This window comes from Rhododendron vialii, chromosome 2a, assembly GCF_030253575.1.
Source record: "Rhododendron vialii isolate Sample 1 chromosome 2a, ASM3025357v1".
In the NCBI taxonomy this organism is placed as follows: Eukaryota; Viridiplantae; Streptophyta; class Magnoliopsida; order Ericales; family Ericaceae; genus Rhododendron; species Rhododendron vialii.
In genome coordinates, this window is record NC_080558.1 from 36,477,650 (window position 1) to 36,498,174 (window position 20,525).

The 20,525-nt window shown below is 37.8% G+C and overlaps 1 protein-coding gene across 1 annotated transcript; it reads right to left on the bottom strand.

Annotated features, from left to right (window-relative positions):
- Positions 1–4,174: 4,174 nt before the first annotated feature.
- Positions 4,175–14,734, bottom strand: LOC131316944 (tocopherol cyclase, chloroplastic). Its single transcript, XM_058346515.1, has 10 exons — positions 14,184–14,734; positions 11,781–12,025; positions 11,335–11,414; positions 10,129–10,205; positions 9,796–9,965; positions 7,458–7,555; positions 6,997–7,104; positions 6,207–6,323; positions 5,793–5,942; positions 4,175–4,613 (listed from the first exon to the last, which is right to left on the bottom strand). Exons 1-10 carry the CDS (start codon positions 14,510–14,512, stop codon positions 4,437–4,439), a joined length of 1,551 nt encoding a protein of 516 aa, XP_058202498.1. The 5' UTR covers positions 14,513–14,734; the 3' UTR covers positions 4,175–4,436.
- Positions 14,735–20,525: the final 5,791 nt, after the last annotated feature.

A 20,525-nucleotide genomic window follows, 5' to 3' on the forward strand; every position in this document is an offset into this window, starting at 1 on the left:
TCTGAGATTTACAGCAGAAGATTCAAGATGTTCACCAGGAACTTCTTCAGATGGCATATGCCAACCAAGCATTTTCAGCAGCTTTTTACCAAAAAGATGCTGAAATGAAGCATCTAAAAAATCAATTTCAATCTCTCCAGGCTCAGCAATATTCTCAGCAAAAAAGCTCATTTGACATGTTTGTGTCTTCCTCTCAACAAAGTTTTTCTGGGTATCTTCAAATGTCTCAACCCTTACCTACAAACACTATTATTTCATAACTGATTACATCACTCCAATAGTAATTGCCTGTCACACTTTACTTTACATACTAGCAATACTTTCTTACGTACTACTTTAAACAGTATGTAGCAATAATTTACACTACCAGACACTAGTACTAATTTTACATCACGCCCATTAATAGTACAAACCAATAATACTACTTTACACATTTGAACACATCTGGAAAAAATGGTGAACTCTAATCTTTGAGACATACGATCATAATGAGTCTCCAAATCTCTTCTTTTGAATGAACAACACTTCATGCTGAGATATTCCTTTCGAACAAACTCTTTTGTGTTGTTATGATCTCCAAAAAACTCAGTACGAAGGACTGAGATGAATTAATCAAGGGTTGGCAGCTGTTTAAGCTGTAGTTGTCGGTACTCAGCAAGAGCCAAGCACCATTGACGTAGACGGCCAAGGAATTTTGTTGTACACTTAGTAATGACAATACTTAGTGTAGCATTTGGGGAAAGCATAGCAGCAGTGCACCAAGCATGAATCTCATAAAGTTTATCCAACCATTTTGATGGAGAAATATTGTCAAAGGAGAAACCTTGGGTGTGGATATTGGAATGTGAGAAGGAATCAAAGTTTGAAATTTCTGGAGGTGTGTCAAACTCAGGACCTTCTTCAATAATAGGCTCAACCCTTAGTCAAGGTCAAAATCTTGCTTGGAAAATATGCGGAACTCATACCAGTTATCGCCTTCTTTGATATTGGTGCTGTATGGTTCTGATCTTCCAAGAAAATATTTATTGTTAGGTTTTGATATTCTCCAAAATCTCAGCAAAGTCACTTAGCTCAAAAAAGGCTCAAAATACAAAAACTACCTGTCACCCTAGACCACTCAGCCAAATCTCTTTTCTATAGAAAATTTATCCTCCATCAAATAAGCCATAATCCAAACTTTTTGTGCTGAATCTCATTCCCAGTTCCTCACCAAATGCTCCAACTCACTATGGAAAAACCTAGATTTCTTCATTTCTCTTCCCTTTAAGAAAAATGAAGATATCAAAATGCTCCTTTTTATTGCCAGAATTTCTTTGTAAGTAGAGTGATAATGAAATTCTGCTGAAGAGAATGCACCACTCTTGGCACAATGCCAAACAAAGCAACAAGAGACAAAATGGTGAGCTTTTTAGCTCTCATTGATAATGATCTTGAGGACGCCGATGTGGAATCCTTATTTTCTATTGATGATAAAGTAACAGCTGAAGCAGTCCTAGCATTTACCTAAGACAATAAAACTGTTAAAACCCAGCACTCTAGTAATAAACATGTTTATCGGATATAGATTTTAGATTGTTGTTTCAGATTATGCTGCGAATTCTAGATTTTAGTAAAAGCAGATAAACATGTTAACCATAACTGTGAAGTTATGATTAAACTGCAAGAAAAGATGATACTGTTTACTGAAAAATCAACTTCAACTTAGGAGTAAAGTCTAAAATCTAATTCGAAAAGCACTAGAAGATACTCAAACCAACTCTGAGTTTTCCAGAATTCGATTCCTTTTATAACTTTTTCAAAATCTGTAGAATCCGAGAATTAGTTATCTAATATTTTTAGTAAACACTCCAAACTGATTCTGAAAAGCTATAATCTGAAGAGAAAAAAAAGCACGCACTTAGGTGACTCAGTATATATCATGTTAGGTTCGCTTTTAGTTTTGGTGAATAGAACTGTTGGATTTTTGTCCATGTGTGAATGCATTGGGAAAAAAAAGGGGGGGGGGGGGGGGGGGGGGAAGAATTTTGTTGTTTGTGAAGTGGGTTTAAAGGGGTGACAGCCTATTCTCAAAAGAATGCCGGCTGTGTGTTCCAAAGTCCCATATAGCATTTGTTTGGCTCTAGATCTTTTGAGTTTTCTTGCTTGTGGAGTAATCCAGCCTATGTCGTGTATATAGAAGGGGTTGTGTGGTGAAGTCTGTGTACTCTGTGTGTGAGAGGGCAGCTCCTTCCGGGAGTTGCCAGGTACACCGGTCGTGAGGTGGGAGGAGAATAGATGCGAGAAAAAAAAGAGATATGGTGGTGGGTGAAAAACATTGTATAGAGCAATGATGTTAGGAGCTCGAGGGTGACTTTCTATCTCACGTTGTATTCTCCTATTTTTCATATAGTGGAATCTCTCTCTCCCGTGGGGTTCATTGGGGTCGAACCACATATATTCTCATGTTCCTTTTTCATGTACCTTTTTCTTGTAGTGTGATATTTCCCATTTGTCTGCTATATTATGGGTGCAATTTTTTATATTTTTTTTGTTACGCTTCAGTTGCGGATGGGATCGAAATATTTCCCAAGTAAACACTCCAAACTGATTTTGAAAAGTTAGAATCTAAAAAAACACGCACTGAGGTGACTCAGTATCATGTTAGGTTCGCTTTAGTTTTGGTGAATAGAACATGGCTCCAATAATTTCATAAGGTTTAGATTACTATTACCACATTTGTCCACGGAAAAGTTAGGTCAGCTGGTAGTTCTAAATGACTGTCACCTTGTCCTTTGCATCATAAAAATCCAGAGGAGAAAAGAGAGATGGGCCAAAATAGAAAACGGAAAAGAAGCGAAAGATGCTAGTACAATTTTCTTTTTATTCAGGGGTTGAGATGGAAAACTTTAGAATAAAAACCAATGCATGAATGGACATAGAATACTCATCTTCTTTTATCGCATCTAATCCAACAAGCATATGCCCGTGCCTAAATAGTCTCAACTTAAATAAATTACCCGTTCTACCCGTAGAGCATAAATGTAATCTACACATAGCGTCGGTTACAATTTTGAGACGTTTTCTTATTGGGCGGTTTTATTTAAACACGAAACAATTCCTTTTTGCTCCGGTGTCTCTTTACACTCATCTAAACAAACTAATTGAAACCTAAAACACCCTCTCCTTCAACCTAGCCTTAAACGTAATTTTTATTCTACCACTCACTCATCAGCCATGTTCATAGTGGCCGGAAAATGCGAACCTGATCACGTCGAGGCCTCCCTATGATGGAAGCTCTCACTGTGACAATTCTTGGCAAAATCTTGTGAGAGTATGAAAAACAGAGCTGCAAATACCCTCCGAAAATTTATAACTTCAAAGCTGTTAATCATATTGTTTCAAGTTTGAATTTTTTTTTTTTTTTTTTCACACCATGTGATGATATTTTTCCCTGTTGGTTTGTGGTTGCAGTGAAGCAATTTGTTGCCAAATGTTCTAGAAAATTGTAGTTTTTTTTTTTTTTTTGTCCATCAATCACTTTACTTATAACTGCATAGTCAAGATTTTATATATATACACACACACAAACACACACAGTGAGCTTCCATTAAGGGATCCCTTGCTAAGTTAAGAACCTCATGAGTTTGACATTGTTCTCAATCAAGTTTGATGATCCAAACCGTTCAATGTGTTTAAAACGTGATTTTAAGGGTACTTGCCAAAAATCGACAAAAAATATGACCGGAAAGGGCTTGATCCGAACAGTTTTTCATAAAAATGCATTTATAGCGGAAGGGCTTGATCTAAACAATTTTTCATAAAAATGCATTTAAACGCTATAAATGCATTTTTATGAAAAACTGTTCAGATCCAGCCCTTCCCGATCATTTTTTGCTAGTTTCTCGCGAGAACCCTTACAATCACGTTTTGATCGCGGTTCAAATCATCAAAATTCGATAGGGAAAAGGGAGCTCCTTTAACTTAATAAGGGAAATACTAAGGAATTTACAATTAGACTGGAGACGTTGAAGACAAAATTGGGTTTGGGGTTTAGTTGAAGAAATTAAGGAACTCAGAAGAAACATAGCTCAATTTTACACGGGCATTCGGCTATTTCGCAAGGGCATTTGCTTTTACCTACACCAAGCAAATGCCCTATTTCGCAAGGGCATTTGCTTTTACCTACACCAAGCAGTAGAAACGTAAAACGTATACATACATGAACACCTCTACATTCTGTATGCAAGTCCAACTGAGCTCTAGATACACACGTATACAAAAAATACAGCTCGTCATCAGATGAGATTGTCACTGGTCTAATTTTATTGTATCACATACCTTTTGACTGAGGTAGAACTCCATTATTTTAAGTTGCTCAATTTTCAAGTGCAGCAATTCACAAAGAAAATAAATTGATTAGAAGGCATTATATGCGTTAAGGCCATTATATGTCACCGTTATAGACCAGGGGGTTTGAATAGCGGAACCAAACCATATATCCCCTCCATATCAATCGGTAAATTTAGAGCGCGGTTAACTAATTCTGGTGTTGATGTCTTGCCTTTCCAGTTGGTAAACCATGGTCCTCCTCCAACTTCTACTGCAGCCATGTTGCTCGTAACGTCCAAAATAAGCTAGAAAATGAAAAAGTTGAACATTTAGCAAACAAATCACAGCACCATGATGTTATGCAATAGGTAAGAATCAAATAACAGATACAATCCGCACTCCAAGAAAAATCAATCCTCGTTTTGTTAGAAAGATCAACCAGGGGAGGTTCTTGGTTTCCAGACAAGGAGGAATAACATCACTGTATCATCTTATCCATATATAGTTGCGGAAAACCAAAACAGAATTCAGAGCAAAAACAAATGTTTGGTAAGATACTCGGTGTAGTATATATTCTTTCGTAAGTTAGTCCAAAACAAATGTTTTTCGAAGTATAGACCATTCAGTTTAAACAGATGTGGAAGAGTACATGCTTACCGATAATTTCTGTTTTATAACAACGACAAATCTCTTCAGTCACTTCTACTTGTTGATTCAACAAAAAGAAAAAGAAAAAAAGAACAGTTCACTTCTACATCTGTGCCTTTCTGATCAATCCATTTTGCACTATTTGCTTTTGTGAAGTTTAAGGTTTAGTTACTGATTCTTCCTTCCTTAACCTTTAAACTACTAGCTCTGAAATCCAGTGTTGGCCCAAGGGAAAGTAACTATTGCATAATCTGGAAGACTCGAGCATTGTTTTGTATGGACTTCAACAATGTGGGCGAGAGATAAAATGCATTGTTTGGATTCAAACTTAGGAAAAAAAATTCCAACTCAAAAATCACTCATTACCCATATTTCCAATCATTACTCTCATTTCTCCCTCCACTCATTACCCCATTACTCTCATTTCTCTCTCTATCTCTCTCCACTCATTACCCATATCTCCAATTATTACCCTAATTTCTCTCTCCACTCATTATCCCAAAAACAAAAGCCAAAAAAAACTCAAATTTGAATCCGAACAAGGCAAAGAGATTCAAACACCAGAAAATTTTGGATGGGACGTAGACGTACAGAAACACAGATTCTTACAAGGTCCGCAGACACATTGTCAACCCCTAACTAACTGAAAACCATAGTCCTTGATTTATTTAGCTTTTAGGAGCACTTAAACCACTTTATTCTAGATGACAAAACTAAAACAAAACTTCAGGTGCAGAGGACACGACTGAAAGGCTGAATCGGCAAACTTCATGTCAGTGGGTTCAATAGTTAAACTTAACAATAGACTGATGCCTAAATGCGAGAAAGGAACACACCTTTCCTTTACTGCCATCGTACCTCCGTTCCCACAATTGCAACCTAAGGTCACCAAAACAAGTATCTTTACAAGCTGGAGCAAGGCCTCCTTCTGAGGTAGGAGCTCGCAAGGTTGTACCTGGATCCTCTGTTGTTGCCTCCAGTTCTACCTGCAGAGGAAAACATGAACACCGTTGGTTGGATATAACAGCAGTGGCATCATCATCTTGTCAAGAAATTGTATTATGTTGACTTGATAAAAGATCCATGCATTTGGCCAGATCAGGGAAAACAGAACTAAGTATGTTGATGGGGATCTTGCTTCCAAAGAAAGTTTATCTCATTAAAGAGTATGGCTAGTAGAATGGCAGACAGAAATAATCCTAATAGAGAAACTCAATTACTTTTATTTTTGCTAAAATGTACCCAATTACCTTATGAGTTTCATTCTCTGCAGACATGCACCAGTGACCCCACGGAACAACTTCAAAATTAACAACTCCATTCCAGGGAACAAATTCATAGAAAGTTCCTTCATAGTGAATTCCAATCTGCATAAGTAGCATAATCATAACTACCATAATATATGAGTGGTTCCTCCTAGCAATGGACTCAAGAAAAAGGGCCCTGTGGAGATTTGTTGCATTATGGCATATTTATTTTACAAAGAACAGAAAGTTGGAAGACAAATCTCTACAAATTTAAGCTTCATCAATGCTGCTTTTATACGGGAAATAACCGGGTCAAGTACACACTATTCAGGAGTGACAAAGGAAACTCAAAACTATTAACTATTTTCCTAAATGACAACAAAATGCAGCAAAAATTGGGGAAAATTAGTCTCCCATTGATGGCATGATGTAACCATTACATTTCCCTCTTCACCCATTGATGGCATGATGTAAGGCCTTGTCCTACTAATAAATTGGCCAAACAAGAGTACTATTACATCAGTGGTCCATTACAGATTAAAATGGAAAGCAAAATTCATACAAAGAGGACTCCCAGATACTACATATGAGGTCTGTGTAACCATAGACTTGAACTTTCCCCCGTCCGGCTACCATGCAATATATCTTTTTCCTTGTGTTAAACTTTCATCCTTAGTTCCTAACTAGCGATATATCTTTCTCCACATATAACTTTCCAGCTACAGACAGTGATTTGACTGGCAATGGGATTGCAGAAGGGGGAAGTTACTAACTTACTATGACAGAACCATACCAGTGCAGCATTTTCATAAGTCTCAGTTATTCCAGGCAGTTGCCGCAATCCACCAGCTGCCGTCAATGCAACTTCTCCACTTGCACCTTCAAAGACATTACATTGAACCTGTACAAAAGCATCATCCATTAAATTTATGCATCAGAAAAAGTAATAGCTGCTTAGAAAACCACAATGCCCACTTTTGCAGACCAGACCACATTTTGAAACCAAAAGTGTAATCTTGATGTCTCCAGCAGACAAGCATTCCTCTTCATTTTCTTTGTTCTGGAAATAATTTACCTCTTGAAAATCAGGGGAAGGAACAGCCAAGCAAATAAGAATCTCAATGCAAAATTGGAAACCTAGGCCTTTAGATATCCATTTTGAATCTTCGTGAACAAACCAACTTCCATTAGCAATTGCGTTTTTCAATCAGTACTGTAGTAAATGAAAATGATGAAAGCAGAATAATCATTTACCCAAAACCACTTCCTTGGAAAGGCTCCACCCCAATTTTTTTCTGAATATGAAGGGGCATTTCGGAACTCGATCCTTTCACCATCCCACTCTATCCAACCTGGACCAATAATTTAACACCTAAATATATGTAGTCCAGTAAACTGATTTCAGAATACAGAGCAACAGATGAAAGATGAAATTACCCAGAAGATACTAAATGCAAACATGTAAACAATTCTAAAATACCAAATGCAAGATGCCATCTTTAAAAATAGGGGTCAAAACGGAGTTCAAGACTAATGATTCTTTTGTAGTGTAAAATTCGTGAGCATATATACTTACCAAACTTAAGAGGCGTTAATGTGAGTTACATGGGACGGTTACATGGATGTTTTTTCCCATGTGGCTCTATTCTTAAACTATAATTCAGATGAATTCATTTGTGTCCTTCCTCACAGCCTCAACCGTGCCTTCTCATCTTCCCCTTGTACTTCCACAGTTCCATGACATTCACTTGTTGAATGTGACTCCTTACTGTTGTGTAAATTGCTCCATACTATTCAACCAAACCATCTCAAACAACTTTTGCACATTTTATCCTCAATTGGTGCCCACTTATGCCTCCCGTGGACGCATGTTCTAATTATAGGATATCACGAATCAGGATAGACAACCACCACCATTTTTACTTAGTTCAGTCGCTAAATAGCCATGATCAAGGACGAAAATGACCAATGACCACAAAAACGATGACGTTGGGAACTACTACAGTTCTCTCCCACTGCAACATGCTCATCACAAGAAAAAGACTTCTCACTCATCGGGTACCAAAAAAACCATAGCTAAACTCAAGTTCTTAACTTTAATCCCTTCTACAGGGCTCAAACTATGTTTTCCACTAAACTTGAAATATCTTCAAAAATCAGAAAATGGTCCTTTTCTCACATATCTTCTCTAACTTTCAGAAAAGTAGCAAACTAATAACTCTTGAACCTTGTACGGATACAAAACTCGTTTTTTCATTTTGCCTCCTTACTATTGCTTTCCCAGTGTGAAATTGTTGTTTAAGTAGGAACGTCCAATCCGACTGCTAAGCAAAGTTTACACTTGCAGATCACGTGTCCAAATTTTCAACACCTGTTTCTTGCATGATATACTTCACATTGAAGGAGCAAGCAAGCTCCCTTATGGAGCTAGGAGTTCAAGGTGAGGGTGATTCGATCACTAATTCACTAATGCACCCAAATCTATGGTTTCCAGCTTCTAACTTTTGCACCTAATAATGCCAATTCCCTGAGCTTCATATTGCATTACTACTTCTAAAGTGTGACGCCCCGCCCCTGGGAGTTCCAAGTAGTGGTCGACCGGCCTAAGGGCGATTGAGACCTGCGCGGGGGCTGTTTGACCGGTGACTAGAGATGTCTGCTTGGGGTGGTCCCATGTCGCTTGGTGAAGTGTAAGTTGTGTGCTATAAATAATAGATCGTTGTCATCGTCATCCTACCTTGTAGGAAGCCTTTTAAAGCCGTGAGGGCATCAAAGCCCATTGGAACGTCACAGTTAAACGAGTTAAGCGTGCTCGCTCTGGAGTAATCCTGGGATGGGTAACCTCACTGGGAAGTCTAATGGGGTCTAGCGTTCAAAGCAGACAATATTGTACAGTCGTTACATATGGTATCAGAGCCTACACTAATCGGAAATGTGGGACAGAATCTCGACCCCACACGAGGACGTGTGTTCCTCAGTGGGGGAGATTGTGACACCCCACCCTTGGGAGTTCCAGGAAGTGGTCGCCCGTCCTGAGGGTGGTTGGGACTCATGCGGGGGCTGTTTGACCAGTGACCAGAGATGTCAGCCAGCCTGCCAGCCTGGGGTGGTCCCACATTGCTTGGTGAAGTGTAAGTTGTGTGCTATAAATAATAGATCGTCATCCTACCTTATAGGAGGCCTTTTCAAGCCGTGAGGGCATCAAAGCCCATTGGAACTTCACAATTAAGCAAGCTCACCCTGAAGTAATCCTGGGATGGATGACCTCACTAGGTGATGGGGTTTGGCATTCAAAGCAGACAATATTGTACAACCTAAAGTAATCCTGGGATGGGTGACCTCTCTGGGTGATGGGGTAAGGCGTTCAAAGCAAACAACTATATTGTACAGGGTTGGAGCGGGTCGTTACATAAAGGCTAAAAAAAACCAGAGTAGGTTAGAATCTCCAGCCTGAACATTGAGTCACTGGCACATTGACATCCAAGAAGAAGGGGAATACGTCAGCAAAACGTCATACAATAGCATTCAGTACAAGACATGGAGCAAAGCAAGAAGTAGCATATATTATAAAGAAGCAAGAAATAGCAATTGCCTGTAGAAAGTCCACCCGCCATGCATATTTGCCAATGAGGCTCAAATACAGGAAAAGCAGCAAGCCAGCCAGCTGTGGATTTCTGTTTAGACCCAACATTGCCCCACCCATAAATAGGGCGGGTACTGTATTCCCAGCGTGCAGTCTTTACAATATCCACATAATCTGTCCTGTTATTATAATGCATGAATTGGCACACAGTTACAATAAAACTTATCAAAATAAATGCCAGATGCAGTTGGAGTTGGAGTAATGATATTTCCTGAATATAATTGATTCAGCACATCCCCAACACAACAGAAAAGAAACAAAACAAAACACAAAACCACATACCTTCCATCATCACAAATGAAACCTTGATTCCACAGTGGGGTAACTTGGAAACCTTCCAACACTCGACGATTAAATTCCTGTAGACACAAACCAGTTGGAAAAGTGGACATCATTTCAGAAACCCAAATATGTATGCCAACAACTAATAAGAACTTGAAGTAACTGCTGCAAAACCACAGTTACCATTTAATATTCAAAAGCTAATATCTCCCCATACTAGATACCCACCCACACAAATTCAGAATAACTTAAATTAAATGCAAAATGCCTAACATGTTTTACATTACTCCTAATAGTACATAGAGTAATTGGTGTTAGTATTTGCAAACTACCTTTTCCAAGTATGAGAGAACTTACTAAATGGGTATCCAACAACTAAATATACTCATCAAAACATCTCCATATTTCATCTAGAAAATAAAGAAAAAAGCTCTTCACGGACCCCTCCATGGGTGGTTAATGCCCCCAATGGGTGCCTTACACCAGCCATCAAGTGAAAATGTGACTATCAAATACTCCCTCTGTCCCAATTTAACAGTTCTTTTTGGGAATTCGTGTCTTTTTTCAATTGATTATATCTTGTAATTTATAATGCTTTATGTGATTTCAAAAATATTGGATTATAGAACTAATCGAGACCTATCAAATAAGATCCATATACGATATAAAATTCATTACGGATTTAAAAATATAACTAGTTTTTTAGCCGGTTAAAATAGAACGAGGGACTATTTAATTGGGACAGAGGTAGTATAAAAATGAACTTCTTAATCAAGTGCATTAGTCGCAAGAAGTAGGTATTTCAAGCCCTGGATATACTATGAGATTAACCATGATTTCCTAGCTAGCAGTCAAACATAGAATTTCTGTGGTGTTCACAACTTTCTTCCCATCACTGTACAAAGCAGCTACTGCACTGTACAATTAGTAGCCACTTGAAAAAAGTTCCCAAGAATGACCCCCAAACTTTACAAAAAGGACCAAAGGAAATAGGCAATTTAACTTATCTATGGCATGTGAAAGGACTATTTTGATAACAATGACTTCCCTACCATGTATGGGAAATTTTCCCATCCCATTCCACTATGCACTTTCTCAATGATCATGACAAGGAAAAAATTGCAAAAGTTTACTCATAATCAATGAATTCAATATGTTGCATATGAATCAGTTGGCTTCTGTGAGAATCCAATGGAAGAAAAAGACCTCAGGTGGAACCTCCTTATTTGGAGGTTGCAAGTCCTTTTGAGCGACAAAAGTACTTCCCAGCGCCAGCTCATGCCTACCTATGCATTGATCAAATAACCAAATATTCAGTTGACAAATTATGATAATGCAATACCCAAACGGTACATCAAAAACATAGAGTGGGCTATCATTATAAAGAAACATGTGTAAGCCTTCATAAACACTCCTCAAGTTTTGCAAACAAATACAGTACAATAGTTTAATAGTAATTGGTGACTAATTTACCAGCATTCAAATCAAGATGGCAACACTAATTACATACAACATGTACATAGACATCATACAAACTGAAGAAAATATGTAAGGTGGCTGGATTTGCAAATCAGAAGAAAAAAAATTCTATAATCTGTTTCCCTTCGAGAAAAGAACCAGTAAGTTAAAACGCTTATGATGTTAAAACATACTTCCCCAGAAGTTCTTAGATTCGTCATTGTACTGACAAATATATTTGTCATCGGCACCTAGGATTTGAGCACCAACACCTGTAAATCGAGGTCCATACTGTGCCTCTTCCAATCTTGACAATTTTTTACGGAATGCGGGATTCTCAACAGAATACATAAAGCAGAAACTCTGCCTCCTTTCAGGTATTGAGACCTTGAAGTACCAACCCTCGAAAAATCTACGTGTAGTTCCATCAAAATGATACCTGATTCATTGCCACGTCAATTCAGGAAAGAGACTATTAAAACAAGGACAAATTTATGTACACACTCAATCTCTAAGCAAAGTAATAAGGCTTTCTGGTGTTAGTTACGAACCATTATGGTGCAAATGCAAACGTATGTACGACAGGGAAAATCTCAGCTAAGGGGTTGGTTATGAATAAAAACTGCGATTAGCTGCCATGCTTTGTTGTGTATGACTTTTTTTGGGTGTGGTTCAAAGATGTAAATATAGAAAGGCATACGGTATGCCTGTTTTGTGTTGTCTACCGCAAACACTCCCTTCAAACGACCATTTCCTCCACTTTTCCTTCATATATAAATCTAAATATAACTCCTCTTGCATCATGTGATCCTAAGGTGTGTCTTCTGTAGGTGTGGAACAGGTTCTCTCCCCTAGTATTCCTCCTACTAAGAAGTTGGAGGAGAATCAAGAAGACTCCTCCCTCAAAGGGGAAAGAAGGTGGCTAACAACATAAACCCAAGCTCTTACTCATCTATATAGGTCCATGGAAGACTTCGCCTTTAGGAGGTTATGACAAGAAGAAGCTCCTAGAGAAAATTGAAATCCCTAAGCATCAGTGGAACTACAGCAGGGCCGGCAGGGTCCACGCGCCCAGCCCTTTGAATATTCAATAACTCTTATAAGCGTTACTGAAGTAGGAAACATGAATAATAAACTAACTAGGAATGAATAATAGAACCTACAACAGTCTTATCTTCTCTTAACCATTTTTTTTTCCAAAAAAACTACTCATCTAAGACACAGTAGACCAATAAACAGCAAATTTCTTCCATTCAACCATGCATCTTCAGGGGCGTTTGGGAGCCCTCTTTTCACATTCTGCCACCCAACATTTTCCTAAAGCCCCCCAAATTACTAATGCCACCCCAAAATTATTAACACCACCCAACTTTTTTTCATGATTAAGAATTGGTTGAATATATAATTGTAATATGGAGATATAAATGGATTAATGGGCAGATTGGGTTTCACTTCCAATAAATGGGTCGGGTGGGTTTTGTTAATAATTATCTATTGGTAATATTCTCTAGAATTTCCGTAAAGCATGATAACAAGAGACAACCACATGACAATAAAATAACAAGACCATACTTGAATAATAGAAAATAATAGTATGAGAGAACTTATGTGGATCAAGTTACGCGTAAATCGTTGTCCTAAGAGAAGATATGTCCCCGTTGGCATCGAGTGGTGTGACATTCAACTCCCAAGATAAAACGATCCCTGGGAAGCTTTGTCTACAGCTAGAGCTTTCCCCGTGAACCAAGAACTGCCCGTTTGCTCAAAATACTAAGAGTATACACAAGATATTTTCTTGAATATGCGTATGGTACACCATATGTATTCTATTAAAATATCTCTTCAAATCACACCATCATCTCGTGCACCAACTACCTTTTTTTTTAGTAAAAACCAAACCACAAATGCAATTTATCATTGCATATAATAGGAACTTAAATGCATAATGTAGTGAGTTACAAATATTTATTCCCCATAACCGACTACTCCAGCATTTTATTAGTAAAGGTAATTAACATAATAAATTATTTTCAAGAAGATTTTAAAAGTTTTTCCTAACATTATCTAACCAGCAGTGCTACAGTCACCGACCGGGGGTCGGTGACCGGCCACCGACCGCGTGTGGGGTCCACTCCGGGCCCGCACGAATGATCCGAGCCGCTCAATAATTTTTTTTAAAAAAACCGAGTGGGCCCCGTGAGAAATAAGCTCAATCCGATATGTGTACGTGCTGGTTCCAAACTTTTATTTTTGAATGCCTAGGATCATCTGATTTTGGAACGGCTCGGATCGAGCATGTAAACACATCGGATTGAGCTTATTTCTCACACCGCCCACTCAGTTTTTTTTTTAAAAATTATTGAGCGGCTCGGATCATTCATGCGGGGCCCGGAGTGGACCCCACACAGGGTCGGTGACTGTAGTGTTTCTGCTAACTAAAAGGGTAATAAATGGGTCAATGACCAGTGGCGTAGCCAAAAACTGGACTCACAGACTATGTAAACTAACTTTTTCGGCGTAGAAATGATACAAAAATCACAAACAACTCACTAAGGGATCAAAATGGATTACATGCACACCCTCGATTGACGAATTACCCGCTATGAGGAGTCCGAAGATCGCGATTGGGCGGAGTAGGCACATAAACTGGACTCGCAGACTCCACGGCAGCGGTCTCCGTCTCGGGCTTCTCAGCCGTCGATGAACTAACTGATTCGGCTATAGCGAAGGCTCGCCCCCGACTGCGGCACCGCAGCTTTTTCACAGCCCTAAACGAAGTGGGATTGCGAAATTGAGCCAGATTTACAGCATTGACTCCGTTCGCTGCTCTTGAACAGGGAAATGCTGCGCGACGCCCTAATTGCATAGGGTGTAGATGAGGTTCGCAAGGGCAGGTGTTGAAGATTGAGTACACGTTCGTGTCCATTGAGATTGTTTTTCTGAATTGGTACTTGTAGAGAGAGAGAGAGAGAGAGAGAGAGATTTGTATCTTTATCTGGGATGTGGGTGTGGGTGTGTGTGTGTAAGAGAGAGAGAGAGAGAGAGAGAGAGAGAGAGAGGTTTTGAAGCTTAACAGGTGGCGGGGAAAACGGTAGATGACAGAAATGGATTATGGAGTGAACGTCTGGGAGACAACGATTCTCCGTTTTATGTTGGCTCTAGACTTCTATAGTAGAGTACTCATTTGATCATCAATAATTCTAGTACCACGTATACTTGCGCACCCAAATATACATTTATATTTACATGAGTGGTAGGTCCCATACATACTTGAACCCTCAAGTGTGTGTGGGACCCACCACTCAAGTGAGTGAGGATGTGTATTTGGTTGTGTAAGTATATGTCAAGTGTGTGTGGGTGTGTACTTGAGTGTGTAAGTGTATGTGGTGGTAGCAAGGTTGTTTAATCATTTGATTCGGTAGACTTCAGTATTGGTCCTTGTAGTTTAGGAGTAATGATATAGGTACCGACCGGCTGGGGAGGAAAATCGTACCGACGGTCGCATCGGGCCGTCTTCAGCCACTGGACGGCCGATCCGAGCCGTCCAAAAATTCTATAAAAAAAAACCAAGGGGCCTAGCATTAGAATCAACAGCATCCGAGGTGTGTAGGATGCTCGATCTGAGCATCCATTTTTGTGTATATATGTATATACACGAAAAAGGATGTACATACAAGAAAAAAGAGGTGCTCGGATCAAGCACCCTACATACCTCAGATGCCATTGATCCCCATGTTGGGCCCCTCAATTATTTTTTTTAGAATTTTTGGACGGCTCAGATCGGCCGTCCGGTGGCCGAAGACGGCCCGACACAGCCGTCGGTACGATTTCCCTCCCTAGCCGATCGGTACCTATATATCATTACTCGTAGTTAGGGGTGGCAAATTGAATCCAAACCCATTAACAAACCCAAACCTATCAACTAAAATATAGATCCAACCCAACCCATTTATAAGTTGGGTTAAAATGGGTCTTAACCCATCTATTAATGGGTCATAATTGGGTATCAATTGGATCAACTTAAATGACTCAATAAGGCATGCATATAACCCACTAAAAAAAATTTCAGAACCAAATTCTCTCTCTCTTAGAGCAGAAAGTCTACACACACATACAATCTGTGCACAGATTGTACACAGATTTTGTTGTGGGGCCCACCACGGGTCCCACACAAATCATCCGAAGCGTTCATTAAATGTAAAATATTTTTTCAAAGGTCCCCGTAAAAAATAATCTCAATCTGATACCTATAGATACTCGATCCAATCGTATAACTTTTCATTATCCGAAAATCTGAATGAAAAGTTAGATGGTTGGATGAAGCACATATAGGTATTGGATTGAGCTTATTTTTTACGGAGACCCTTGAAAAAATGTTTTACATTTAATGAACGGCTTGGATGATTTTTGTGGGACCCGTGGTGGGTCCCACAACAAAATCTGTGCACAGAAATCTGTGTGGATAGCACAGCTCCTCTTAGAGCATCCATGTAATAATCAAAATCAAAATATTGTTAAAGTTAGCAATGTGTGCTTAAAAAAATACTCACATTATAATAATCAAAGTTAGCAACCTTCTAACCAATAATCAAATTTGGACATTTGAATAATCAAAAGTAACAATGTGGGACTTCACATTGCTAACTTTAACAACCCTCTAAATGAATAATCAAAAGCTGATATGGCAAATTTTGATTATTCACTTTTGATTATTACATTGTGGATGCTCTTATGAGTTGCCGAGGGAGGTACGCCATTGAACGGAAAGACCCAACCAGCTACTACAAGACAAATACTACTCCTACCAAAAATATATATATATCTATCTGTACATATTCATGCGTGAGTCGGTGGCCTTTCTAAAGGCACGTTGTTGCCTCCAACGTTGCACTTTCAATCGTAGCCATTCTGAATCCAATCTTTCTCGTCTCGTCATTTAAAACAAAAATCACCGCCTACTAACAAAAAAAACTATGAGCAGAGACAATTCGCAGAGAACTACGCAGAGATAAACGCGTTTGGCCCTATTTCGGGTCTCAAAAAAATCTAGAAAAATATACATAAATTTTTGAATATTATTTTATGGGGCCTTGTAAAAAATCAGCTCCAGTGGATATCGGTAAGTATTACTTTTTAATTCGTAAGGGCGAACTGAGCAGTTTCGCCCCTACGAATCAAAAAATAATACTTACCGATATTCACTGGAGCTGATTTTTTACAGGGCCCCATAAAATAATATTCAAAAATTTATGGATATTTTTTTAGATTTTTTTGGGACCCGAAATAAGGCTAAACGCGTTTGTCTCTGCGTGGTTCTCTGCGAATTGTCTGTTGTTAGCAGAGCTCGCCTACTAATTAACTAATTGATCGAAGTTCTCAAAATGTATTTTTTTACAAGTCAAAAGTCATTAGATTCCGTTCCGTTAACAACTTTCTCTTTTAGTACTCTTTGTCTTTATTCAATTTTTTCAGCAATTGTTCATTTTGTGATAATTTTTTTTACTATTTGATTCGTCTCGATGAGACGAATCGGAAAAATAAATTTTTTTTACTTTTACCTAAATATTTTAGAAAATAACCACTTTTAAGTAAAAAAAAATTGACTTTTTTTTTCCCCTTTCAGCGGTGTCGCTCCCCCACCATAGCACTCAATCTCCCGTTCATCTCGGCAACCAATGGTACAAATTTTGAAAAATCACTTCCAACCCTAGAAGAATCTTTTAAAATCCGGAGATTGAAAACAATGGAGAGAGTGGTGAAACAGAGTGGCGGCAGACTTTTTGTTTAATTTGATCATTCTAATATACATGGATAATATGGTAATTTTTTTTATACATGGGTATTTAGTCATTTAAATGTATAGGGGTAATATGGTCATTTCAGTGTATATAGGTATTTTAGTCATTTTAAAATTTTAGTATATAGTATGTAATTGGGTTAATGGGCGGGGCGGGTTTTATTTTAAATAAATGGGTCGGATCGGATATGGGTAATTGAACTCATAATTAATGGGTCTAAATGGGTTAATGACCCATTAAAGACCCAACCTACTTACAACTTGCCCATTTTGACTCAAACCCGCCCATTTGACACCCCTACTCGTAGTTTAGTCTTACTTTCATTTTTTGTATATAATAGAGATCGGAACTCGCGAGATGCGTGTGCAAATTAAATTTTAGCAAAATTTGACCAATTGTGATAGATAAACAACAATTAAAAAATTCAATCGAATTGTTTATATGTTGTATTAACAATTGACATGTATATATGCATATCTATATATTACCATGCTAACACCATCGCCGCCAATGTTTTTTCCACGATCTAATACCTAAGTACTCTTCTATCAGATTTCGTAAATCAATCGTCTTAGCTCTCACAGAGAACATCCATTTTGCACAGTAAATGTCTATATTTATTATCTACATAGATTGTGAAGTTGATTCATGTAACACCCCGATTTTTAAAAACAAATAAGACGATGCAAAGAAAAAGAAAAAAAACAAAGGGCTAACATTTAGTGGCTGCTTACCGTTAAGATTTAGGAAGTTTACTTGCTTGTGACGTAAGGTCTATAAAAAAAATTAGAGCATTTATATGTGCTAATTTTTATTAAACTTTACACATATCGCTTCAACTTTGTTAACAGCATCGCAGCACAAAATTAGGCATGAGTCACCGCGAAGTGGAGAACCATTAAATTCAAATAGAATAATATGAAAAGAGTCAGCATCTTATTATGGTGTGAATCGGATTAGATATTCCTAGATTTTGTGAGATTATTCTAGATATCTAATAGATATACTTAGATTTGATTAGATAATAAAAGATTTGTTCTAAATTCTAATAAATATGATCAGAATATACTTAGATCTTGTAAGCTTCCTAATATAAATAGGCACCAAACTCACACCGCACAAACAAACACTACACACACGGCACCAAGCAAAGGAAAGAAAGAAAAATAGAAAATAGAGACTTTGAGTAAGACGGACTCACTGGCCGATCACGACATTCAAATCCGCTGGATTTTCAGAGTAAGGATTAATTGATAATAGGTAGATTCAAAAAATAGTAATAATAATAGTACAAATTGATAAAATGAAGAACTCATTCTCAAAAAAGTACTTATTTTTTAAGGACCTATTTTCAAACTTAAAAATAATAGGTTTACAAAAATAATTTTTCAGTTTTTTTTTTTGCAGGGTTTGACAGATCTCATCAAGATCTATAAAACTAGATCCATATTGCATATTTTTTTTATTTCAGTAAGTCTATTATTTTTAAGCTTGAAAATTGCAAATAAGTACTTATTTTTTAAAGAAATAATTTTTTTAGTTGGTTAATACTAGAACTAGGAAGTTTTATTTGTTGTTAGTGAATTAATATTAAAATTACTAACTTATAGTATGTGTTTGCTGTTTTTTTTTCTTTTAAGGAAAATGGTTGATAGTGACAACACGTTGGGAGATTATAGATTACATGCAAACTTTGTTGAGCCTTTGTTTCCTGACATTTATAAACAAATGACTAACAACGAGGGAGCAATGCTAGCATATTAAGTTATAGCTAAAGTAAAACACGAGAAGATGCATTACACAGCTGTAATGAAATGGATTGGGACTTCACCACCTACAAACTCAGTTTCTAAGATGCCAAAAAGCCATCAATATATATCTTACTTTTTTTTTTAGTTGGTTAATGCTATAACTATTATTTGTTGTTAGTGAATTAATATTAAAAGTACTAATTTATAGTATGTGTTTGCTGTTTTTTTTTTTTTAGGAAAATGGTTGATAGTGACGACACGTGGGGAGATTATAGATTACATGCAGACTTTGTTGAGCCTGTGTTTCCTAACATTTATAAACAAATGACTAACAAAGAGGGAGCAATGCTAGCATATTAGGGCGTGTTTGATTGCAGATTTCGTTTTGGAGGGATTCGTAATGAGTTGGGATTAGGATTGGGATTAAGAATGAGGTGGGATTATTAATGAAGGGATGAATCATTCATTCATGTTTGTTTTGCACAGGATTAGGATTGGAATTGGAATTGAGAATGAAGTGAGATTGTAAATAACATGTTTGTTTTGGCTAGGATTAGGATTGGGATTGGGATTGAGATGGGTTTTTAAACTAGTCTTGCTCAATCCCATGGGGATGGGATTAGTAGTAACACCCCCCCCATGGTATTGCTAATACCCCCATTTTGGGGAATTAACAATCCCATGGGATAACTAATCCCCATCCACAAATGCCAACCAAACAAAGAATTAACAATCCTATCATCTTCTCAATCACAATCCCTCCCTCCAAGAGGGTTATCAAACACGCCCTTAAGCTATAGCTAAAGTAGAACAAGAGAAGATGCATTACATGGCTGTAATGAAATGGATTGGGACTTCACCGCCTACAAACTCAGTTTCTAAGATGCCAAAATGTCATCAATATATATATATATATATATATATAGATACACACACACACACATACAGAGTCTGGTTCCTATCCACACCTCTTCCGCACCTCCCATTTTCCGATCGAATTTCGATGATCCGAGCCGCTCAACGTGTTCAGAACGTAATTTTAAGAGTACCCGCGAGAAATCGAAAAAAAAAAAACACCGGGAAGAGCTTGATTTGAGCAGTTTTTTATTGAACCGTTCAATAAAATACAAAACAAAAATTATTCGAATGAAGCCCTTCCCGATCATTTTTTTGCCGATTTCTCGTAGGTACCCTAAAATCATGTTCTGATCACATTGAGCGGCTCGGATCATCAAAATTCGATCGAAAAATGGGAGGTGCGGACGGGAAGGGATGTGGACTTGATCCAGACTGTGTGTGTGTGTCTATATATATATATATATATATATATATATATATATATATATTATGTTGAACTCTTGAAGAGGGTTATTGCGGATGGCAATGGTGG